The sequence below is a fragment of the Choloepus didactylus genome, chromosome 20 (genome assembly GCF_015220235.1).
Source record: "Choloepus didactylus isolate mChoDid1 chromosome 20, mChoDid1.pri, whole genome shotgun sequence".
NCBI lineage: Eukaryota > Metazoa > Chordata > Mammalia > Pilosa > Megalonychidae > Choloepus > Choloepus didactylus.
In genome coordinates, this window is record NC_051326.1 from 19099990 (window position 1) to 19125678 (window position 25689).

The 25689-nt window shown below is 36.8% G+C and overlaps 1 protein-coding gene across 3 annotated transcripts in view; it reads left to right on the forward strand.

Moving 5' to 3' along the window:
• Positions 1-25689, forward strand: part of ADAM9 (ADAM metallopeptidase domain 9) — a 180991-nt gene that overhangs the window by 87429 nt on the left and 67873 nt on the right. For all 3 annotated transcript variants that reach the window (XM_037812841.1, XM_037812840.1, XM_037812842.1), the window contains 2 exons: positions 9873-9965; positions 12541-12736. In XM_037812841.1, coding sequence (XP_037668769.1) covers positions 9873-9965; positions 12541-12736 — 289 coding nt within the window. The remainder of the gene's footprint in view (positions 1-9872; positions 9966-12540; positions 12737-25689) is intronic.

Below are 25689 nucleotides of genomic sequence, written 5' to 3' on the forward strand. Positions count from 1 at the left end.
TCTGTTTGTTTCCTTCCCCTATTTTTCTACTCATCCATCCATAAACTAGACAAAGTGGAGTGTGGTCCTTATGGCTTTCCCAATCCCCTTGTCACCCCTCATAAGCTACATTTTTATACAACTGTCTTCGAGATTCATGGGTTCTGGGTTGTAGTTTGATAGTTTCAGGTATCCACCACCAGCTACCCCAATTCTTTAGAACCTAAAAAGGGTTGTCTAAAGTGTGCGTAAGAGTGCCCACCAGAGTGACCTCTCGGCTCCTTTTGGATTCTCTCTGCCACTGAAGCTTATTTCATTTCCTTTCACATCCCCCTTTTGGTCAAGAAGATGTTCTCCGTCCCACGATGCCGGGTCTACATTCCTCCCCGGGAGTCATATTCCACGTTGCCAGGGAGATTCACTCCCCTGGGTGTCTGATCCCACGTAGGGGGGAGGGCAGTGATTTCACCTTTCAAGTTGGCTTAGCCAGAGAGAGAGGGCCACATCTGAGCAACAAAGAGGCATTCGGGAGGAGGCTCTTAGGCACAATTATAGGGAGGCCTAGCCTCTCCTTTGCAGCAACCGTCTTCCCAAGGGTAAAACTTATGGTAGAGGGCTCAACCCATCAAACCACCAGTCCCCTAAGTCTGTGGTCATGTTAGCAACCATGGAGGTGGGGTAGGCAAATACCCCTGCATTCTCCACAGGCTCCTCAAGGGGGCACTACATCTTTTTTTTTTTTCTTGTTTTTCTTTTTTTTTTTTAACTTTCCCTTCTCTTTTAAATCAACTGTATGAAAAAAAAGTTAAAAAGAAAACAAACATACAATAAAAGAACATTTCAAAGAGACCATAACAAGGGAGTAAGAAAAAGACAACTAACTTAAGATAACTGCTTAACTTCCAACATGTTCCTACTTTACCCCAAGAAAGTTACCTAATATAGCAACATTTCTGTGAACTTGCTCCTACTATATCCATCAGAAATTCACAGACCATAGTCATTCCTGGGCATCCCCAGAACGTTAAATAGCTTATCTGTTCTTCTTGGATTATTGTTCCCCCTTCCTTAATTGCTCTCTATTGCTAGTTCCCCTACATTCTACATTATAAGCCATTTGTTTTACATTTTTCAAAGTTCACATTAGTGGTAGCATATAATATTTCTCTTTTTGTGCCTGGCTTATTTCGCTTAGCATTATGTCTTCAAGGTTCATCCATGTTGTCATATGTTTCACGAGATAGTTCCTTCTTACTGCTGCGTAGTATTCCATCGTGTGTATATACCACATTTTATTTATCCACTCATCTGTTGAAGGACATTTGGGTTGTTTCCATCTTTTGGCAATTGTGAATAATGCTGCTATGAACATTGGCGTGCAGATATCTGTTCGTGTCACTGCTTTCCGATCTTCCGGGTATATACCGAGAAGTGCAATCGCTGGATCGAATGGTAACTCTATATCTAGTTTTCTAAGGAACTGCCAGACTGACTTCCAGAGTGGCTGAACCATTATACAGTCCCACCAGCAGTGAATAAGAGTCCCAATTTCTCCACATCCCCTCCAGCATTTGTAGTTTCCTGTTTGTTTAATGGCAGCCATTCTAACCGGTGTTAGGTGGTATCTCATTGTGGTCTTAATTTGCATCTCTCTAATAGCTAGTGAAGCTGAACATTTTTTCATGTGTTTCTTGGCCATTTGTATTTCCTCTTCAGAGAACTGTCTTTTCATATCTTTTGCCCATTTTATAATTGGGCCGACTGTACTATTGTCATTGAGTTGTAGGATTTCTTTATATATTGAAGATATCAGTCTTTTGTCAGATACATGGTTTCCAAAAATTTTTTCCCATTGAGTTGGCTGCCTCTTTACCTTTTTGAGAAATTCCTTTGAGGTGCAGAAACTTCTAAGCTTGAGGAGTTCCCATTTATCTATTTTCTCTTTTGTTGCTTGTGCTTTGGGTGTAAAGTCTAGGAAGTGGCCTCCTAATACAAGGTCTTGAAGATGTTTTCCTACATTATCTTCTAGGAGTTTTATGGTACTTTCTTTTATATTGAGATCTTTGGTCCATTTTGAGTTAATTTTTGTGTAGGGGGTGAGGTAGGGGTCCTCTTTCATTCTTTTGGATATGGATATCCAACTCTCCCAGCCACATTTGTTGAAAAGACCATTATGACTCAGTTCAGTGACTTTGGGGGCCTTATCAAAGATCAGTCGGCCATAGATCTGAGGGTCTATCTCCGAATTCTCAATTCGATTCCATTGATCTATATGTCTATCTTTGTGCCAGTACCATGCTGTTTTGGCAACTGTGGCTTTATAATAAGCTTCAAAGTCAGGGAGGGTAAGTCCTCCCACTTCGTTTTTCTTTTTTAGAGTGGCTTTAGCAATTCGAGGCATCTTCCCTTTCCAAATAAATTTGATAACTAGCTTTTCCAAGTCTGCAAAGTAGGTTGCTGGAATTTTGATTGGGATTGCATTGAATCTGTAGATGAGTTTGGGTAGAATTGACATCTTAATGACATTTAGCCTTCCTATCCATGAACATGGAATATTTTTCCATCTTTTAAGGTCCCCTTCTATTTCTTTTAGTAGAGTTATGTAGTTTTCTTTGTATAGGTCTTTTACATCTTTGGTTAAGTTTATTCCTAGGTACTTGATTTTTTTAGTTGCTATTGAAAATGGTATCTTTTTCCTGAGTGTCTCTTCAGTTTGTTCATTTCTAGCATATAGAAACATTACGGACTTATGTGCATTAACCTTGTATCCCGCTACTTTGCTAAATTTGTTTATTAGCTCTAGTAGCTGTATCGTCGATTTCTCAGGGTTTTCTAGATATAAGATCATATCATCTGCAAACAATGACAGTTTTACTTCTTCTTTTCCAATTTGGATGCCTTTTATTTCTTTGTCTTGCCGGATTGCCCTGGCTAGCACTTCCAGCACAATGTTGAATAACGGTGGTGACAGCGGGCATCCTTGTCTTGTTCCTGATCTTAGAGGGAAGGCTTTCAGTCTCTCACCATTGAGTACTATGCTGGCTGTGGGTTTTTCATATATGCTCTTTATCATGTTGAGGAAGTTTCCCTCAATTCCTACCTTTTGAAGTGTTTTTATCAAAAACGGATGTTGGATTTTGTCAAATGCTTTTTCAGCATCTATTGAGATGATCAATTGATTTTTCCCTTTTGACTTGTTAATGTGTTGCAATACATTGATTGATTTTCTTATGTTGAACCATCCTTGCATGCCTGGAATAAACCCCACTTGGTCATGGTGTATGATTTTTTTAATGTGTCTTTGGATTCGATTTGCAAGTATTTTGTTGAGGATTTTTGCATCTATATTCATTAGGGAGATTGGCCGGTAGTTTTCCTTTTTTGTAACATCTTTGCCTGGTTTTGGTATTAGATTGATGTTAGCTTCATAAAATGAGTTAGGTAGAGTTCCATTTTCTTCAATGTTTTGAAAGAGTTTGAGTAAGATTGGTGTCAGTTCTTTCTGGAAAGTTTGGTAGAATTCCCCTGTGAAGCCATCTGGCCCTGGGCATTTATTTGTGAGAAGATTTTTGATGACTGATTGGATCTCTTTGCTTGTGATGGGTTGGTTGAGGTCTTCTATTTCTTCTCTGGTCAGTCTAGGTTGTTCATATGTTTCCAGGAAATTGTCCATTTCCTCTACATTATCCAGTTTGTTGCCATACAGTTGTTCATAGTATCCTCTTATAATTTTTTTAATTTCTTCAGGATCTGCAGTTATGTCACCTTTTTCATTCATTATTTTGTTTATATGGGTCTTCTCTCTTTTTGATTTTGTCAGTCTAGCTAGGGGCTTGTCAATCTTGTTGATCTTCTCAAAGAACCAACTTTTGGTGATATTTATCCTCTCTATTGTTTTTTTGTTCTCTATGTCATTTATTTCTGCTTTAATCCTTGTTATTTCTTTTCTTGTACTTGGTTTAGGATTGGTTTTCTGCTCATTTTCTAGCTTCTTCAGTTGATCCATTAGTTCTTTGATTTTGGCTCTTTCTTCCTTTTTAATATATGCGTTTAGTGCTATAAATTTCCCCCTTAGCACTGCTTTTGCTGCATCCCATAGGTTTTGGTATGTTGTGTTCTCATTTTCATTCGTCTCTATATATTTAGCAATTTCTCTTGCTATTTCTTCTTTAACCCACTGATTGTTTAGGAGTGTGTTGTTTAAGCTCCAGGTATTTGTGAATTTTCTAAGTCTCTGATGGTTATTGACTTCTAATTGTATTCCATTGTGGTCAGAGAATATGCTTTGAATAATTTCAATCTTTTTAAATTTATTGAGGCTTGTTTTATGTCCCAGCATATGATCTATTCTGGAGAAAGTTCCATGAGCACTAGAAAAGTATGTGTATCCTGGTGATTTGGGATGTAATGTCCTGTATATGTCTGTTAAATCTAATTCATTTATCAGATTGTTTAGGTTTTCAATTTCCTTATTGGTCTTCTGTCTGGTTGATCTATCTATAGGAGAGAGTGATGTGTTGAAGTCTCCCACAATTATTGTGGAAGCATCAATTGCTTCCTTTAGTTTTGCCAGTGTTTCTCTCATGTATTTTGTGGCATCTTGATTGGGTGCATAGACATTTACGATTGTTATTTCTTCTTGCTGAATTGCCCCTTTTATTAGTATGTAGTGGCCTTCTTTGTCTCTCAAAACATCCCTGCATTTGAAGTCTATTTTATCTGAGATTAATATTGCTACACCTGCTTTCTTTTGGCTGTAGCTTGCATGAAATATTTTTTTCCATCCTTTCACTTTCAGTTTCTTTGTGTCCCTGTGTCTAAGATGAGTCTCTTGTATGCAACATATTGATGGTTCATTTTTTTTGATCCATTCTGCGAATCTATATCTTTTAATTGGGGAGTTTAATCCATTTACATTCAACGTTAAAACCGTGAAGGCATTTCTTGAATCGGCCATCTTATCCTTTGGTTTATGTTTGCCATATTTTTCCCCTCTCTCTATTAATATCCTTTATTGTACCCATACCGAATCTCTTTAGTACTGAACCTTTCTCCAAGTCTCTCTGTCCTGTCTTTGTTTCTCTGTGTGTAGGGCTCCCTTTAGTATCTCCAGTAGGGCAGGTCTCTTGTTAGCAAATTCTCTCAGCATTTGTTTGTCTGTGAAAAATTTAAGCTCTCCCTCAAATTTGAAGGAGAGCTTTGCTGGATAATGTATTCTTGGCTGGAAATTTTTCTCACTCAGAATTTTAAATATATCGTGCCACTGCCTTCTCGCCTCCATGGTGGCTGCTGAGTAGTCACTACTTAGTCTTATGCTGTTTCTTTTGTATGTGGTGAATTGCTTTTCTCTTGCTGCTTTCAGAACTTGCTCCTTCTCTTCTGTGTTTGACAGTGTGATCAGTATATGTCTCGGAGTGGGTTTATTTGGATTTATTCTATTTGGGGTTCGCTGAGCATTTATGATTTGTGTATTTATGTTGTTTTGAAGATTTGGGAAGTTTTCCCCAACAATTTCTTTGAATACTCTTCCTAGACCTTTACCCTTTTCTTCCCCTTCTGGGACACCAATGAGTCTTATATTCGGACGTTTCATATTATCTATCATATCCCTGAGGTCCATTTCGAGTTTTTCAATTTTTTTCCCCATTCTTTCTTTTATGCTTTCATTTTCCATTCTGTCATCTTCCAGGTCACTGATTCGTTGTTCAACTTCCTCTAGTCTTGTACTATGAGTGTCCAGAATGTTTTTAATTTGGTCAACAGTTTCTTTAATTTCCATAAGATCATCCATTTTTTTATTTAGTCTTGCAATGTCTTCTTTATGCTCTTCTAGAGTCTTCTTGATTTCCTTCATATCCCGTACTATGGTCTCATTGTTCATCTTTAGCTCTTTGAGTAGCTGCTCTAGGTGCTGTGTCTCTTCTGGTCTTTTGATTTGGATGCTTGGGCTTGGGTTATCCATATCGTCTGGTTTTTTCATATGCTTTATAATGGAATATTATAAATGGAAGGGGAAAGAAGGGAAAGGAGAAGGAAGCTTTCTTTCATTTTTGAAGAAACTTTTACCTAGATACAGAATTCTAGATTGAGAGTTTTTTCCTTTCAGAACTGTAAATATTTTATTTATCCTCTGGCCCTTATTGTTTCTGGTGAGAAATAGCTGTCATTTATAATTTTATTTCCCCCTATGTTCTTTCCATGTCATATATCTTTTTTCCTTGGGCTTCTTTCATTGTTTTTTTCTGTATCTTTAGTTCTCAGCACTTCGGTTATAATATGACTAGGTGAATTTTCTTTGTAATGATGTTAATTTGGTTTTTTTTTTTTTTTGCCATTTAAGTCAGTTCTTTTCTTTAAATTTGGAAAAATTTCACCTGTCATTTCTTTATTATTTCCTCCCCCATTCTCACTTTCCTCCTGGGTTTTCAATTATCTTTATGTTGAACTATTTGATGTTGCCCACATGTCCCTGAAGCGTTTGCTATTCATTTTTGTTTAGTCTTTTCTCTTTCTGTCATTTAGGTTGGATTATTTCTATTGATTTGATTCATGTTTATTGACTCATTTTTCTGCCATTTCATTCTGTTTTTCATTCCAACCATTTAATTTTTTTAATTGTTATTTCAAAATTTTAGTTTTATAATTTCTATTTGATCCTTTATTATAATTCATATTTTTTTCTGCTGAGATTCCTAATCTATTCACTTGTTAAGACCATTTCCTTTGGTGGTTTTTGGTTTTCTTTGATGATATTTTCCTTTAATTTCTGAACATATTTATGATAACTGCTTTAAAATCTTTGTCTGCTAAATTCATCATTTGGACCATTTCAGGGTCAATTTCTTTTTATTGGCTTTTTTCCCTTTAACTATTTATTATATGTCTATTTTTGATTATGTATAGGATTTTATCAGTGAAATATTCTGTATTCTATTTTCTTCCCCTGAAGAATATTGGCTTTTGTTCCATTAGGCTGTTCAATTATGAGCTAATCAATTTCATCTCATAATTTGGCTTTACAATTTCTTAGGCTGATTTATGGGAAGCCCAAAGGGTTTCTTAAATCTCTCTAATTTGGTGGGAAGTCAACCTCTAAACTTTAATTTCCCCTTGTCAGTCCTTTGTTTTAGGCTTTGTTATCGTGGGTCTAGAGTATAGACTATATGTCTAAGGACTATATACCTTTCTGGCGCCTCAGTAGGATTCTTAGAGTATTTTCTCTACACTTTGGCTAGCCAGAACTCCAGTGTCCCCCAGGATATTTCGGCTTCCAGTGTCACTGTTCTGCTCTTAACTCTGTAGCTATGCCTCTGTTCATCCTGGGTAGTCTCATTCTGTTCATGTACAACCTAGCCCTCAAGTCAGAGTCTTGTAGGCAACTTCCGCATGAACCTCTGACTGGTACCCTTTATGCAGGCTTGGTGCCCTGCCCTATGGTTTCTACCTGTTTTACCGGCTCCAAACTCTGATGTTGGTTTCCTCATCTCACTGGCACTGCTGTTTTCTTCTTGGTCTTTGGCTCACTGCACCACAGTCAGTGAAATTGTGCTAAGCTAGATCGCCAGGATGATTATGCGGTTCACATCATGACTTTCTTTTCTTTCAGAAATTGTGATCTTGCACTGCCTGCTACCCAGTGCCTGAAAACAATTGCCTCATATATTTTGTCTGGTTTTATGATTGTTTCAGATGAGAATAGTCAAGTACCAATTACTCTAGTCTAGGTGGAAGGTTAAGCCTTTATGATATTTATACTTTTACAGGTTGTATCTGTTTTAAAGTTTCATTTTCTGTTTATTGCTGGTCTGTAGCATACCAGTTGATTTTTGAATGTTAATCTTTTATCTAGCAACCTTATTAATTCTTATGTATAGTTTCTTTTGGATTTTCTTTCTATAGAGTCATATGATCTGCAGTAATACCAGTTAAAATTTTGTTTTCTTCCGTTATACTCTTTAAACCTTGTATTTCTTTTGATTTCTATTTTTGAGTAGTACTTCTGGTACAATACTGAATAAAGTGGTGACAGTAATATTCTTATCCTGAAGGGAAAACTTTCAAATGTGTCATTGTCTTAATATTTGTCAGGTACCATTTATCAAATTAAGAAAACTCCCTTTTATTCCTATTGTACTAAAAAGAATTTGTAAGCCTAATTGTATCAAAGGTTTTTCTGTCTCTGTTGAGATGCAATTTTAGTTTCCTAGGGTTAGCAAAACACAGTATCACAAATGAGTGGCTTAAAATAACAAAAAGTTATTCTTTCACAGTTTTGGAGGCTATAAGTATGAAATCAAGGTGTCAGCAGGCCATGCTGTTTCCATTGCCTCTAAGAAGGAATACTTCCTGGACCTTCCAAGTTTCTGGTGGTGCCGGCATTCCTTGGCATTCCATGGCTTCTAGCTGCATGTCACCAATCGCTGCCTCCATCCCCATGGCCTTCCTTCCTGGTATAGCTAACCCTTCCCCGTCTGTAAGGACACCAGTCTTACTGTATTAAGCTCCCAGCCTATCCCAGTATGACCTTATCTTAACCAATTCACCTGCAGTGACTCTATTTCCAAACAGCTCACATTCTGAGGTACTGGAGTTTAGAATGTCAGCATTCCTTTTGGGGGACACAGTTCAACCTATAACAACAGATGGTCATAAGATTTTTTTCCTTTACTCAGTTAATGTGGTGAATCACATATATTGATTTTCACATGGTAAACTTGCATTCTTGGAGAAAACATGAATATATATCCTTTCTTAATATTGCCAGTGGTGATTTTAGTTTATAATCATGAAGGAGTTGGCTTGCAGTGCTCTTTTCTTGTACTGTCGTGTCTTGTTTGTGCTAGCCACGTAAAATGGATGGAGGAGTGCTCCACTCTCTTTGTTCTTCAAAAGATTTTGTATAAGATTGAAATTTGTGTTCTATGTATATTAGATAAATCTTGCTGGGTGGTTCTAGAATTCCCTTTATTGGAAGATTTTTGGCTACTGATGAATTTCTTTAATTTTTTTGGTTCTTCAGTTTTTTTCTGTTTTCTATTGAGTGAATGTTAGTACATCATTTTTCTAGTAATGTGTCAATTTTCTTTAAATTTCTTATCTTTATCATAGCTGTGGCTTCTGTAGTGATATCCTCTTTTTCATTTCTGATATTATTTGTGCCTTTTATCTTTTTAATGTTCATTAATACCACCAGAGATTTGCCAATTTTATTAGTATTTTTGTAGAATAAACTTTTGTCTTTTTTTCTCTCTTTATTGTATACTTTCCATTTCACTCAGTTCTGTGACTATTGTTCTTTTTTTTCTTTTATGAGATTGTTTTTAATTTCTTTTCTTTTTGTGTGTGTTCTTTTTTTAACTTTTTTTGTACTTCTAGGCTTATTTTGCTTTTGACTTTTCTAACATTTTGTGACAGATGTCTGACTTATTACTATTCAGCCTTTCTTATTTATTTGCTATATACACTAAGGCTATAAATTATCTTGAAATTATTGCTCCAGCTATATCCAGTAAGGTTTGTTATGTAGAATTGTTATTCTCATTCAGTGAAATTATTTTCTATTGTTCATTATGGCATATTTTTTTTATCTGTGTGTTACATTTTAAATTAAAAAATGTATAGGGTTTTCTATTTTTAAATTAGTTTCTAGCTTAATTCTCTTGCCATCAGTGAACATACTCTGTATGATTTCAGTCCTTTGAAATATGTTGAGACCTAAATAGTTGTGCCTAAGAGTCATTGATAAATCCGGAAGATACCAAGTGACTGCATCTGTAGAGTATCTGCTATAGCCGAATCAGACAGAAATGTTTTTTGTCTTAAATAAGAATGCTATTAATGAATACTGATGTTGGTAATTAATTTCTTTATTGACAGTCATTTTCTGTTTACAGGAATGTGAACTGGACCCTTGTTGTGAAGCAAGTACTTGTAAGCTCCAGTCAGGAGTTGAGTGTGCATATGGCGACTGTTGTAAGAACTGTTTGGTAAGGAATTTCTCCCCATTAGGAAAAAAAATAGTAAAAAGAAAAATATTTATATATCAAAATTTGTTTTCTGAGATCTCCAAAAAAACAATAGTTTTATCATATGATTATGGGAAAAATTTTATGCCATGTACATGTAATTTTGAAGTACATTCTTTTATGACAAATGAATTAGTAAGATTTATTTTCTAAGTGGAAACATCTTATTTTGTTTTCTGATTTTAAGAGTAATACATGCTTTTTAGAAATACTGTCATCAAAACCAAAGAATGGAGAGTAAGCAGGAAAGACCCCCATGGTCCTACCTTTCTCAGGGAACCATTGTTAATAATTTGTTGTTAACGTAGTTACTTTTTCGTATATAAATGTGTGTGTGTATGTATGTATTATGAGTGGGTAAACACATGTATGTATATTTATTACCTGCTTTTTCAGTAAGATAAATGGACTTTTTCCCATTCATCTAGTTCTGCATGGTTGTATTCCTTTGATGGCTGTACTGTAATTTCTTTATCTAGTCAACTAATGGTAGACATGCAGATTGCTTCTAATTTTTGTTTATAAGCAGAATTGTTGGGGCAGACTATTCATATTAAATGTTTTAAAAAATTTGTTTTCATAAAAAATATATATATATAATGTAAACTTTGCCATTTTAACAATTTTTAAGTGTATCATTCAGTGACATTAGTTACATTCACAATGTTGTGCAACCATCACCACTATTTCTAAATCTTTTCATCACCCCAAATATAGGCTCTGTATTTATTAAACAATATGTATACCATAAAGTTTTCCATTTTAACCATTTTTAAGTGTACAATTCATTGGCATCAGTTACATTCACAATATTGTGCATCCATCACCACTATCTATTTCCAAATCTTTTTAATCACCCAAAACAAAAACTTTGTAGCTATTAAACAATAACTCATCTCCCCTTCCCCCTCCAGACCCTGATAACCTCTAATCTACTTTCTGTCTCTATGAATTTACCTATTTTAGATATTTCATATAAGTGGAATCATACAATATTTGCCCTTTTGTGTCTGGTTTATTTCACTCAACTTGGTGTCTTCAAGGTTCATCCATGCTGTAGCGTATATGAGAACGTCATTCCTTTTTTAATGACTGAATAATATTCCTATGTTTGTGTATACCACATTTTGTTTATCTATTCATCTGTTGATGGACACTTGGCTTGCTTTCACTTTTTGACTATTGTGAATAATGCTTCTGTGAACATTGGCATACAGATATTTATGTCTCTGTTTTCATTTCTTTTGGATATATACTTAAGAGTAGAATTCCTAGGTCATATGGTGATTCTATGTTTAACTTCTTGAGAAACTGCTAAAATGTTTTCCACAGCAGCTGCACCATTTTTCATTCCCACCAGCAATGCACGAGAGTTCCAGTTTCTCCACAATCTTGCCAACTCTGTCATTTTCCTTTTTTTTTTTATTTGATAATAGCCATTCTAGTGGGTGTTAAATGATGTCTTACTGTGGTATAGAATTGCTTTTTCCTAATGACAAATGATATGCATCTTTCCATGTACTTATTGTCCATTTGTGTATCTTCTTTGGAGAAATATCTATCCATTTGTTTTAATGGGGTTGTTTGTTTTTTTGTTGTTGAGTTGCAGCAGTTCTTAATATATTCTGGATAAATAAACCCTTATTAGATATATGATTTGCAAATATTTTCTCCCATTTTCTAGGTTGTCTTTTCAATTTCTTGATAATGCCCTTTGATGCACAAAAGTTTTTAATTTTGATGAAGTTCATTTTATCTCTTTTTTCTTTTGTTGTTCATGGTTTTGGTGTCATATCTAAGAATTTGTTGCCAAAGACAGTCATGAAGTAAAGTTTACCCACATGTTTTCTTCTGAGAGTTTTATGGTTTTATCTCATATTTAGGTTATTGCTCCATTTCAAGTTAATTTTTGCAGATGATGTGAAGTAGGGATCCTACTTCATTCTTTTACCTGTGGAAATCTAGTTTCCCAGCACCATTGTTGAAGAGATTATTTTTTCCCCATAGTAAAATTTTTGATACACATTTCATATACCCTCCACAAATGTGCCAGTCTATATTTCTACCAACAGTGTAATTAAATACTTGTTTCCTCATGCCAACATTAGCTTCTAACTGGCTTTTATAATCCTGGTTAGTTTGATTGGTGTAAAGTGGTCTGTGTTTTTATTTAATTTTTATTTCCTTTGGTTATCAATGAGGTTGTATTTTTTTTTTTTTCCAATGTCATTGAGATATATTCACATACTATACAAACCATCCAAAGTATACAATCACTGGCCCACAGTATCATCACATAGTTGTGCATACCTTCCCATGATTAATTTTAGATATGGTGGGGTTTTTTCCCTGTATTTCATGACTTTTATGAATTCCTATTAGTGGCCTTTGCTCATTTTTCTATTTGGTTATTTAACCTTTTGCTATTCTTAGATATGTATTAGAGATATATATTATAAATACTGTCATTTCAAATTTGATTAATATATGGAAATTGTCTTGATACTCCTGTTTGATTTGAATTTTATTACCCTAGTTCCTTCCAGGAGGTACTTTATGCCGAGGAAAAACCAATGAATGTGATGTTCCAGAATATTGCAATGGTTCTTCTCAGTTCTGTCAGCCAGATGTTTTTATTCAGAATGGCTTTCCTTGCCAGAATAACAAAGCTTATTGTTACAATGGCATATGCCAGTATTATGATGCTCAGTGTCAAGTCATCTTTGGCTCAAGTAAGATATTATTACTTATAATTGATTGCTTTGATTTTATTGATTTCTTGCTTTAGGTTTTTTAAATAAAGGAAATAAAATATTATTGATAGAGTAGAAGTTCTCTTTTTCCCCATGTTCTATCACATCTCCTTTCTTCCTTCTTCAGAGGCAACCGCTGTCATGAATTTGGTATGTATTCTTCCAGTTGATGTTTTCTGGTTTTGCTTAATGTATCTACTCTCTCTGTTTATCATCTTTTTATCCTGTGTTTATAAATACCATATATACAGTATCACTTTTTAGTTTCAATTAATTCACCTAAATATGGGGTTGTATATGTGAATCTGCAATTTGCATAGTTCGCTCAAAATGCTTTTGGCATGCATTTGTATTGATACTTTTAGATCATAATTCTTTAGAGTATTCCATTAGATAAGTGTTCCATGATTTGGTTAACCATTCTCTTACCTATAGATATTTAGGGTATTTAAAATTTTCTTTAAAATTTTCCTTTTGAAAGTTTTCATTTTAATTGAGGTTATATAGACACAAAGATTAAAGTATCAGTTATTCTTTAGGTTTATTATAAAAAAATAAAGTATATTTTGACCCAATATCCTCATCCCTTCAGGCAACCACTTTTACCAATTTTTTTTCTTTATTAGAGAAGTTTTGGGTTTACAGAACAATCATGCATAGAATACAGGATTCCGATTCACATCCCCACCACCAACACCTTGCATTGGTGGAAAATTTGTTACAATTAATGATAGCACATTTTAAAAATTGTACTATTAACTATAGTCCATGGTGCACTTAGGATCCACTGTGTAGTATAGTTGCATGGATTCTTTTAAGAAAATTTTATTCTTTTACCATATGTACAAGTTAACATTTCCCCTTTTAATCACATTCAGATACATATTTCAGTGCTGAAAATTACATTTACAATGTTTTGCTACTATCACCACCATCCATTACCAAAACATTTCCATCATTCCAAAGAGGAACCCTGTACATTTTAAGCATTAACTTCCCATTCCTTCTCCCTTCCCTGTCCCCTGGTAACCTATATTCTAGATTCTGACTCTATGGGTTTGTTTATTCTAATGGTTTCAAATTAAATCAGTGAGATCATATAATATTTGTCCTTTTGTGTCTGATGCATTTCGCTTAACATAATATCCGCAAGGTTTATCCACATCACGTGCTTCAGGACTTCATGCCTCTTACTGCTGAATAATATTCCATTGTATGTATATACCACATTTTGTTTATCCATTGTTCTCTTGAAGGACACTTGGGTTATTTTCATCTTTTGGCAATTGTGAATAATGCTGCTATGAACATTGGTGTGCAAATGTCTGAGTCCCTGCTTTCAGATCTTCTGGGTATATCCCCAGCAAGATTGCTGGGTCGTAAGCCAACTCCATATTTAGCTTTCTGAGGAACCACCAAACTGTCCTATACAGCGGCTGTAACCGTTTTACATTCTACCAGCAGTGAATTAAGTGTTTTAATTTCTCCATATCCTATCCAGCACTTGTGGTTTCCAGTTTGTTTAACAGCAGCCATTCTAGTAGGTGTGAGATGATAGCCCATTTTGGTTTTGATATGCATTTCCCTAATGGCTAGTAAAGCTTAGCATCTTTTCATGTGCTTTTTAGCCATCTGTATTTTCCTCTTTGGAAAAATGTCTATTCATGTCTTTTGCTCATTTTTAAATTGGATTATCTTTTTATTGTTGAACTGTTAGATTTCCTTATGTATTCTGCATATCAAACTTTTATCAGATACGTGATTTCCAAATATTTTCTCCCATTGAGTTGGTTGCCTTTTCACCCTTTTGAAAAAGTCCTTTGAAACACTGAAGTATTTGATTTTGAGGAGTTCCCATTCATTCTTTTTTTCTTTTGTTGCTTGTACTTTGGGTGTAAGGTCTAAGAAACTTACTGCGTATCAGTAGATTTTGAAGCTGTTTCTTTACATTTCCTTCAAGGAGTTTCATAGTACTGGTCCTTATATTTAGGTCTTTGATCCATTTTGAGTTAATTTTTGAATAGTGTGTAAGATAGGGGTCCTCTTTCATTCTTTTGGTTATGGATATCCAGTTCTCCCAACGCCATTTATTGAAGACTGTTCTGTCCCATTTGAGTGGGCTTTGGCGCTTTATCAGTTGACCACAGATCTGAGGGTATATTTCTGAACTCTCAGTTTTGATTCCATTGATCAGTATGTCTATCTTTATGCCTGTACCAAGCTGTTTTGACTGCTGTGACTTTACAATATGCTTTAAAGTCAGGAAGCTTGAAACCTCCCACTTCATTCTTCATTTTCAAGCTGTTTTGGGGTATTTGAGGCCCCTTACCATTCCAAATAAAATTGATAATTAGCTTTTCCAATTCTGCAAAGTAGGTTGTTGGAGTTTTGATTGGTATTGCATTGAATCTGTAGATCAATTTGCTAGAATTGACATTTTAATGATATTCATCCTTCTAATCAATGAACATGGTTTGTCTTTCCATTATTCAGGTCTTTGATTTCTTTTAGCAATGTTTTGCTGTTTTCTGTGTACAAGTCCTTTACATCCTTGCTTAGTTTTATTCCTAGATATTTGATTCTTCTTGGTGCTCTCGTAAATGGAATTTTTTTCCTTATTACATCCTGGAATAGCTCATTACTAGTGTGTAGTAACACCATTGATTTTTGCATGTTGTTCTTCTATCCTGCCACTTTGCTGAACTCGCTTATTAGCTCAAGTAGCTTTGCTGTCATTTTTTTCTGGATTTTCTAAATATAGGATCATGTCATCTGCAAATAGTGAGTTTTTCTTCTTCCTTTCCAATTTGCATGCCTTTTATTTATTTTTCTTGCCTAATTGCTCTAGCTAGAACTTCTAGCATAACGTTGAGTAGTGTGGTGACAGGGGCATCCTTGCATCTTTGTCTTTTTCCCAAACTTAGTGTTAAAGCTTTCGGTCTCTCATCATTGAGTATGATATTAGCTGTGGATTTTTCATGTGTCGTTTATCATGTCAAGGAAGTTTCCTTTGATTCCTACCTTTTGAAATGTTTTTATCATGAAAGGATGCTGAATTTTGTCAAATGCCTTTTCTGTGTCAGTCGAGATGATCATGTAGTTTTTCCGTTTTACATTGTTTTTGTGGTGTATTACATTAATTGATTTTCTTGTCTTGAACCACCCTTACATACCTAGGATAAAACCGACTTGGCGTTGTTTTAACATGCAGTTGAATTCGATTTGCAAGTATTTTGTTGAGGATTTTTGTGTCTATATCCATTAGGGATATTGGTCTTAAGTTTACTTTTTTTATAGTATCTTTATGTGACTTTGCTGTTAGGGTAATGTTGGCTTCATAGAATGAATTAGAAAGTGTTCCTTCTTTTTCAATTTTTTGGAAGAGTTTGAGCAGGAACGGTATTAATTCTTCTTGGAATATGTGGTAAAACTTGCCCATGAAGCCATCCAGTCCTGGGCTTTTCTTTGTTGGTAGGTTTTTCATGACTGATTCAATCTCTTTACTTGTGACTGGTTTGTTGAGGTGTTCTAGTTTGCCAGTGCTGCTGGAATGCAAAACGCCAGAGATGGATTGGCTTTTATAAAAGGGGGGTTATTTGGTTACACAGTTACAGTCATAAGGCCATAAAGTGTCCAAGGTAACACATCCGCAATCGGGTACCTTCACTGGAGGATGGCCAGTGGTATCCGGAAAACCTCTGTTAGCTGGGAAGGCACGTGGCTGGCGTCTGCTCCAAAGTTCTGGTTTCAAAATGGCTTTCTCCCAGGATGTTCCTCTCTAGGCTACAGTTCCTCAAAAATGTCACACTTAGTTACACTTGGGATATTTGTCCTTTCTCAGCTTCTCCAGAGCAAGAGTCTGCTTTCAGCGGCCATCTTCAAACTGTCTCTCATCTGCAGCTCCTGTGCTTTCTTCAAAGTGTCCCTCTTGGCTGTAGCTCTTCTTCAAAACGTCACTCACAGCTGCACTGAGTTCCCTTTGCCCCTCAGTTCATTTATATGGCTCCACTGTTCAAGGCTCACCCTGAATGGGTGGGGCCACGCCTCCATGGAAATTATCTCATCAGTGTTATCACCTACAGTTGGGTGGGGCACATTTCCATGCAAACAACCTAATCCAAATGTTCCAACTTAATCCCCACTAATATGTCTGCCCCACAAGATTGCATCAAAGAATATGGCTTTTTCTGGGGGACATAATACATTCAAACCAGCACATGAGGTCTTCTGTTTCTTCTTGAGTCAGTATAGGTTGTTCGTGTGTTTCTAGGAAATTGTCCATTTCATCTAAGTTGTCTGGTTTGTTGGCATATGGTTGTTCATAGTATCCTCTTAGGATCTTTTTTATTTCTTCAGGTCTGTGGTAATGCCCCCTTCTTGTTTCTGATTTTATTTATTTGTAGCTTCTCTCTTTGCCTTTGTCAGTCTAGCTAAGGGTTTGTCGATTTTATTGAACTTCTAAATGAGCCACCTTTTGGTTTTATCGATTCTTTCTTTTTTTTTTTTTTTTTTTTTTTTTTTTAATCATCATTTTATTGAGATATATTCACATACCACGCAGTCATACAAAACAAATTGTACTTTCGATTGTTTACAGTACCATTACATAGTTGTACATTCATCACCTAAATCAATCCCTGACACCTTCATTAGCACACACACAAAAATAACAAGAATAATAATTAGAGTGAAAAAGAGCAATTGAAGTAAAAAAGAACACTAGGTACCTTTGTCTGTTTGTTTGCTTCCCCTACTTTTCTACACATCGATCCATAAACTAGACAAAGTGGAGTTTGGTCCTTATGGCATTCCCAATCCCACTGTCACCCCTCATAAGCTACATTTTTATACAACTGTCTTCGAGATTCATGGGTTCTGGGTTGTAGTTTAATAGTTTCAGGTATCCACCACCAGCTACCCCAATTCTTTAGAACCTAAAAAAGGTTGTCTAAAGTGTGCGTAAGAGTGCCCACCAGAGTGATCTCTCGGCTCGTTTTGGAATCTCTCTGCCACTGAAGCTTATTTCATTTCCTTTCACATCCCCCTTTTGGTCAAGAAGATGTTCTCCATCCCACGATGCCGGGTCTACATTCCTCCCCGGGAGTCATATTCCACGTTGCCAGGGAGATTCACTTCCCTGGGTGTCTGATCCCACGTAGGGGGGAGGGCAGTGATTTCACCTTTCAAGTTGGCTTAGCCAGAGAGAGAGGGCCACATCTGAGCAACAAAGAGGCATTCAGGAGGAGACTCTTAGGCACAAATACAGGGAGACCTAGCCTCTCCTTTGCAGCAACCGTCTTCCCAAGGGTAAAACTTATGGTAGAGGGCTCAACCCATCAAACCACCAGTCCCCTATGTCTGTGGTCATGTTAGCAACCATGGAGGTGGGGTAGGCGAATACCCCTGCATTCTCCACAGGCTCCTCAAGGGGGCACTACATCTTTTTTTTTTTTTTTTTCCCTTGTTTGTCTTTTTTTCTTTTTTCTTTTTTTTTTTTTTAACTTTCCCTTCTTTTTTCAAATCACCTGTATGAAAAAAAAAGTTAAAAAGAAAACAAACATACAATAAAAGAGCATTTCAAAGAGACCATAGCAAGGGAGTAAGAAAAAGACAACTAACCTAAGATAACTGCTTAACTTCCAACATGTTCCTACTTTACCCCAAGAAAGTTACATACTATAGCAACATTTCAGTGAACTTGTTCCTACTATATCCATCAGAAATTAACAGACCATAGTCATTTCTGGGCATCCCCAGAACGTTAAATAGCTTATCTGTTCTTCTTGGATTATTGTTCCCCCTTCCTTAATTGCTCTCTACTGCTAGTTCCCCTACATTCTACATTATAAACCATTTGTTTTACATTTTTCAAAGTTCACATTAGTGGTAGCATATAATATTTCTCTTTTTGTGCCTGGCTTATTTCGCTCAGCATTATGTCTTCAAGGTTCATCCATGTTGTCATATGTTTCACCAGATCATTCCTTCTTACTGCCGCGTAGTATTCCATCGTGTGTATATACCACATTTTATTTATCCACTCATCTGTTGATGGACATTTGGGTTGTTTCCATCTCTTGGCAATTGTGAATAATGCTGCTATGAACATTGGCGTGCAGATATCTGTTCGTGTCACTGCTTTCCGATCTTCCGGGTATATCCCGAGAAGTGCAATCGCTGGATCGAATGGTAGCTCTATCTCTAGTTTTCTAAGGAACTGCCAGACTGACTTCCAGAGTGGCTGAACCATTATACAGTCCCACCAACAATGAATAAGAGTTCCAATTTCTCCACATCCCCTCCAGCATTTGTAGTTTCCTGTTTGTTTAATGGCAGCCATTCTAACCGGTGTTAGATGGTATCTCATTGTGGTCTTAATTTGCATCTCTCTAATAGCTAGTGAAGCTGAACATTTTTTCATGTGTTTCTTGGCCATTTGTATTTCCTCTTCAGAGAACTGTCTTTTCATATCTTTTGCCCATTTTATAATTGGGCCGACTGTACTATTGTCATTGAGTTGTAGGATTTCTTTGTATATGCAAGATATCAGTCTTTTGTCAGATACATGGTTTCCAAAAATTTTTTCCCATTGAGTTGGCTGCCTCTTTACCTTTTTGAGAAATTCCTTTGAGGTGCAGAAACTTCTAAGCTTGAGGAGTTCCCATTTATCTATTTTCTCTTTTGTTGCTTGTGCTTTGGGTGTAAAGTCTAGGAAGTGGCCTCCTAATACAAGGTCTTGAAGATGTTTTCCTACATTATCTTCTAGGAGTTTAATGGTACTTTCTTTTATATTGAGATCTTTGGTCCATTTTGAGTTAATTTTTGTGTAGGGGGTGAGGTAGGAGTCCTCTTTCATTCTTTTGGATATGGATATCCAACTCTCCCAGCCCCATTTGTTGAAAAGACCATTATGGCTCAGTTCGGTGACTTTGGGGGCCTTATCAAAGATCAGTCGGCCATAGATCTGAGGGTCTATCTCTGAATTCTCAATTCGATTCCATTGATCTATATGTCTATCTTTGTGCCAGTACCATGCTGTTTTGGCAACTGTGGCTTTATAATAAGCTTCAAAGTCAGGGAGTGTAAGTCCTCCCACTTCGTTTTTCTTTTTTAAAGTGTCTTTAGCAATTCGAGGCATCTTCCCTTTCCAAATAAATTTGATAACTAGCTTTTCCAAGTCTGCAAAGTAGGTTGTTGGAATTTTGATTGGGATTGCATTGAATCTGTAGATGAGTTTGGGTAGAATTGACATCTTAATGACATTTAGCCTTCCTATCCATGAACATGGAATATTTTTCCATCTTTTAAGGTCCCCTTCTATTTCTTTTAGTAGAGTTATGTAGTTTTCTTTGTATAGGTCTTTTACATCTTTGGTTAAGTTGATTCCTAGGTACTTGATTTTTTTAGTTGCTATTGAAAATGGTATCTTTTTCTTGAGTGTCTCTTCAGTTTGTTCATTTCTAGCATATAGAAACATTACTGACTTATGTGCATTAATCTTGTATCCCGCTACTTTGCTAAATTTGTTTATTAGCTCTAGTAGGTGTATCGTTGATTTCTCAGGGTTTTCTATATATAAGATCATATCATCTGCAAACAATGACAGTTTTACTTCTTCTTTTCCAATTTGGATGCCTTTTATTTCTTTGTCTTGCCGGATTGCCCTGGCTAGCACTTCCAGCACAATGTTGAATAACAGTGGTGACAGCGGGCATCCTTGTCTTGTTCCTGATCTTAGAGGGAAGGCTTTCAGTCTCTCACCATTGAGTACTATGCTGGCTGTGGGTTTTTCATATATGCTCTTTATCATGTTGAGGAAGTTTCCTTCAATTCCTACCTTTTGAAGTGTTTTTATCAAAAACGGATGTTGGATTTTGTCAAATGCTTTTTCAGCATCTATTGAGATGATCAATTGATTTTTCCCTTTCGAGTTTTTAATGTGTTGTAATACATTGATTGTTTTTCTTATGTTGAACCATCCTTGCATGCCTGGAATGAACCCCACTTGGTCATGGTGAATGATTTTTTTAATGTGTCTTTGGATTCGATTTGCAAGTATTTTGTTGAGGATTTTTGCATCTATATTCATTAGGGAGATTGGCCAGTAGTTTTCCTTTTTTGTAGCATCTTTGCCTGGTTTTGGTATTAGATTGATGTTAGCTTCATAAAATGAGTTAGGTAGTGTTCCATTTTTTTCAATGTTTTGAAAGAGTTTGAGTAAGATTGGTGTCAGTTCTTTCTGGAAAGTTTGGTAGAATTCCCCTGTGAAGCCATCTGGCCCTGGGCATTTATTTGTGGGAAGATTTTTGATGACTGATTGGATCTCTTTGCTTGTGATGGGTTGGTTGAGGTCTTCTATTTCTTCTCTGGTCAGTCTAGGTTGTTCATATGTTTCCAGGAAATTGTCCATTTCTTCTACATTATCCAGTTTGTTGCCATACAGTTGTTCATAATATCCTCTTATAATTTTTTTAATTTCTTCAGGATCTGCAGTTATGTCACCTTTTTCATTCATTATTTTGTTTATATGGGTCTTCTCTCTTTTTGATTTTGTCAGTCTAGCTAGGGGCTTGTCAATCTTGTTGATCTTCTCAAAGAACCAACTTTTGGTGATATTTATCCTTTCTATTGTTTTTTTGTTCTCTATGTCATTTATTTCTGCTTTAATCCTTGTTATTTCTTTTCTTGTACTTGGTTTAGGATTGGTTTGCTGTTCATTTTCTAGCTTCTTCAGTTGATCCATTAGTTCTTTGATTTTGGCTCTTTCTTCCTTTTTAATATATGCGTTTAGTGCTATAAATTTCCCCCTTAGCACTGCTTTTGCTGCATCCCATAGGTTTTGGTATGTTGTGTTCTCATTTTCATTCGTCTCTATATATTTAGCAATTTCTCTTGCTATTTCTTCTTTAACCCACTGATTGTTTAGGAGTGTGTTGTTTAACCTCCAGGTATTTGTGAATTTTCTAAGTCTCTGATGGTTATTGACTTCTAATTGTATTCCATTGTGGTCAGAGAATGTGCTTTGAATAATTTCAATCTTTTTAAATTTATTGAGGCTTGTTTTATGTCCCAGCATATGATCTATTCTGGAGAAAGTTCCGTGAGCACTAGAAAAGTATGTGTATCCTGGTGATTTGGGATGTAATGTCCTGTATATGTCTGTTAAATCTAATTCATTTATCAGATTGTTTAGGTTTTCAATTTCCTTATTGGTCTTCTGTCTGGTTGATCTATCTATAGGAGAGAGTGTTGTGTTGAAGTCTCCCACAATTATTGTGGAAACATCAATTGCTTCCTTTAGTTTTGCCAATGTTTCTCTCATGTATTTTGTGGCACCTTGATTGGGTGCATAGACATTTACGATTGTTATTTCTTCTTGCTGAATTGCCCCTTTTATTAGTATGTAGTGGCCTTCTTTGTCTCTCAAAACATCCCTGCATTTGAAGTCTATTTTATCTGAGATTAATATTGCTACACCTGCTTTCTTTTGGCTGTAGCTTGCATGAAATATTTTTTTCCATCCTTTCACTTTCAGTTTCTTTGTGTCCCTGTGTCTAAGATGAGTCTCTTGTATGCAACATATTGATGGTTCATTTTTTTTGATCCATTCTGCGAATCTATATCTTTTAATTGGGGAGTTTAATCCATTTACATTCAACGTTAAAACCGTGAAGGCATTTCTTGAATCGGCCATCTTATCCTTTGGATTATGTTTGCCATATTTTTCCCTCTCTCTATTAATATCCTTTATTGTACCCATACCGAATCTCTTTAGTACTGAACCTTTCTCCAAGTGTCTCTGTCCTGTCTTTGTTTCTCTGTCTGTAGGGCTCCCTTTAGTATCTCCAGTAGGGCAGGTCTCTTGTTAGCAAATTCTCTCAGCATTTCTTTGTCTGTGAAAAATTTAAGCTCTCCCTCAAATTTGAAGGAGAGCTTTGCTGGATAAAGTATTCTTGGCTGGAAATTCCTCTCACTCAGAATTTTAAATATATCGTGCCACTGCCTTCTCGCCTCCATGGTGGCTGCTGAGTAGTCACTACTTAGTCTTATGCTGTTTCCTTTGTATGTGGTGAATTGCTTTTCTCTTGCTGCTTTCAGAACTTGCTCCTTCTCTTCTATGTTTGACAGTGTGATCAGTATATGTCTCGGAGTGGGTTTTTTTGGATTTATTCTATTTGGAGTTCGCTGAGCATTTATGATTTGTGTATTTATGTTGTTTAGAAGATTTGGGAAGTTTTCCCCAACAATTTCTTTGAATACTCTTCCTAGACCTTTACCCTTTTCTTCCCCTTCTGGGACACCAATGAGTCTTATATTCGGACGTTTCATATTATCTATCATATCCCTGAGGTCCATTTCGAGTTTTTCAATTTTTTTCCCCATTCTTTCTTTTATGTTTTCATTTTCCATTCTGTCATCTTCCAGGTCACTGATTCGTTGTTCAACTTCCTCTAGTCTTGTACTATGAGTGTCCAGAATCTTTTTAATTTGGTCAACAGTTTCTTTAATTTCCATAAGATCATCCATTTTTTTATTTAGTCTTGCAATGTCTTCTTTATGCTCTTCTAGGGTCTTCTTGATTTCCTTCATATCCCGTACTAGGGTCTCATTGTTCATCTTTAGTTCTTTGAGTAGCTGCTCTAGGTGTGTCTCTTCTGGTCTTTTGATTTGGGTGCTTGGGCTTGGGTTATCCATATCGTCTGGTTTTTTCATATGCTTTATAATTTTCTGTTGTTTTTGGCCTCGTGGCATTTGCTGACCTTGATAGGGTTCTTTTAGGGTTTGTAGACCAGTTGAAGTCCTTATCTCTAATTTATCTGATCTACAGCTTCGTGGAGTACACTTTCTCTAACTAACCAGCAGGTGGCGTCCACGAGCCACCTGTTCTCCACAAGCCAGATCTCCCCCACTTAGCCTTTTTGGTGAGTGGGGGAGTGAGTCTTGTGGGGCCCAATTGGTGTCCCAAGCTTGCGTGTGTAGTTGGTGTTGCCTGCCCTGTATGTGGGGCGTGTTTCTGGGCAGTCGGGGAGGGGGGGTGGCCCTAACAATCAAATCTCCCTGATGATCCTAGAGTTTTAAAGCTACTGCAATAGTCTAATCCTTCAGTTCAGTCCTGCCACAGTTTGTCTCTGCCACTGACCCACAAGTCTTTGGTATTGGCGTATGGCTCCTGAGACTTGCAAGTGGGCCCCTCTTCCAGGCTGTGCACCCCGGGTCCTCTGTTGAGGGATGACTGTGCTATGTCACAGGTGAGTGCCGTCCCCCCAGGGCAGTTCTGGGCTGCTGGGCTGTGTTGGGAGGCTCCCAGTCTGCTCAAATGATGGCTGAATGGGGCTCTGTTAATTCACACTGCTCCCCCTTCCCAGCTCTGGGACATTCAGCTGAGGTTGCAGGGAAGGCTAATGTCCACGCCCAGTTTTGTGGTGTGTGCCTGTTATTTGAAGCACTTCCGTCACACTGGGTTGTCTGGGGCAGCTCTGGGCTATGGGGCTGGTGATGGGCAGGAGTGTTTCCTGTCCACCAGGATGGTGGCTGTGAGCGGACACCCCCCTTTTCTTGGGAAGTTGTGTTGTTTAGTGAATTTTCTCAGCCACTGGATTATTGCCTTTTGTCTCAGAGCTCTCTTAGTTCTGCTCTTGACTTGACGTGCCCAAATTTCAATTCTTTGAAGCTTTCTGTATTGAGCTTCTTAGAGTAATTGTTTTAGAAAAAGCAAAAAGGATTTAAAAAAAAAAAAAAAAAAAAAAAAAAACGGCCCTCCTCAGAGATCTAATGGGTTATTGAAATGCTAATAGACAAAGCAACCAGGGCCATTAAGGAAAAGTGCCCAGGGCAGAGAGATCAGCCTTGCTTCGGGATTTGCATATGCGCCTCAAGGCCTGATCTCCGCCCTTCCCCTTTCTGTGTTCACCAGAACTCCAAAAATCCTCTGCTTTTATTTTGGAGTTTTTCGTGTTGTTTTTTTTCTATGCCTGTCTCCTCTCTGCTGGGCTGGCTGCTCTCAGAGTCTCTGGTGTCTGGCCTCAGTCTATCTATGGTTGGAGTTTGAATCAGTAGAATGAGTTTCCGGTAAGAGCAGCCACTGCAATTCTCCCTTCTCCTTCCTGGAGCTGACAGCCCCTCCTCCCCCGGGACTGAGCCTGGCAGGGAGGGACGCGGGTCCCCTGGCCGCAAAAACTTACAGATTTCGCTGATCTCAGCAGTTCCACGTTTTCATGAGTGTTGTATGAAGTATGCCCAAAGACAGATTGCTCTGTGGTGTCCAGTCCACGCAGTTCCTGGCTTTTTACCTACTTTCCTGGAGGAGTAACTAAAACATACAGCTCACCAGTCTGCCATCTTGCCCCGCCTCCTCTCTTTCTTTTTTATTTATTCTCCATTTCATTAATTTTTGCTGTACTATTTATTTCTTTCCTTCTGCTTGCTTTGTTCTTTGTTGTTTGTTCTTTTCCAGTTGTTCAGTTAGGTCATTGGTTTTAGCTCTTTCTTCCTTTTTAATGTAGGCATTTAGGGCTATAAATTTCCCTCTCAGCACTGCTTTCTTAGCATCTCGTAAGTTTTGATTGGTTGTGTTCTCGTTTTCATTCGTCTTGAGATGTTTACTGATTTCTCTTGTAATTTCTTATTTGACTCACTGATTGTTTAAGAGTGTGTTGTTCAACCTCCATATATTTGTGAAATTCTGCTTCTCCAGTGGTTATTGATTTCCAGCTTCATTCCATTATGATGAGAGACAGTGCTTTGAATAATTTCAGGCTTTTTAAATTTATTAAGACCTGTTTTGTGCCCCAGCATATGGTCTATTCTGGAAAGTGTCCCATGAACACTTGAGAAGAATGTGTATCCTGCTGTTTTTGGGGCACAGCTATCTATATATGATAGTTATCATATTATTTAGGTTCTCTGTTTATTGATCCTCTGTGTAGTAGTTC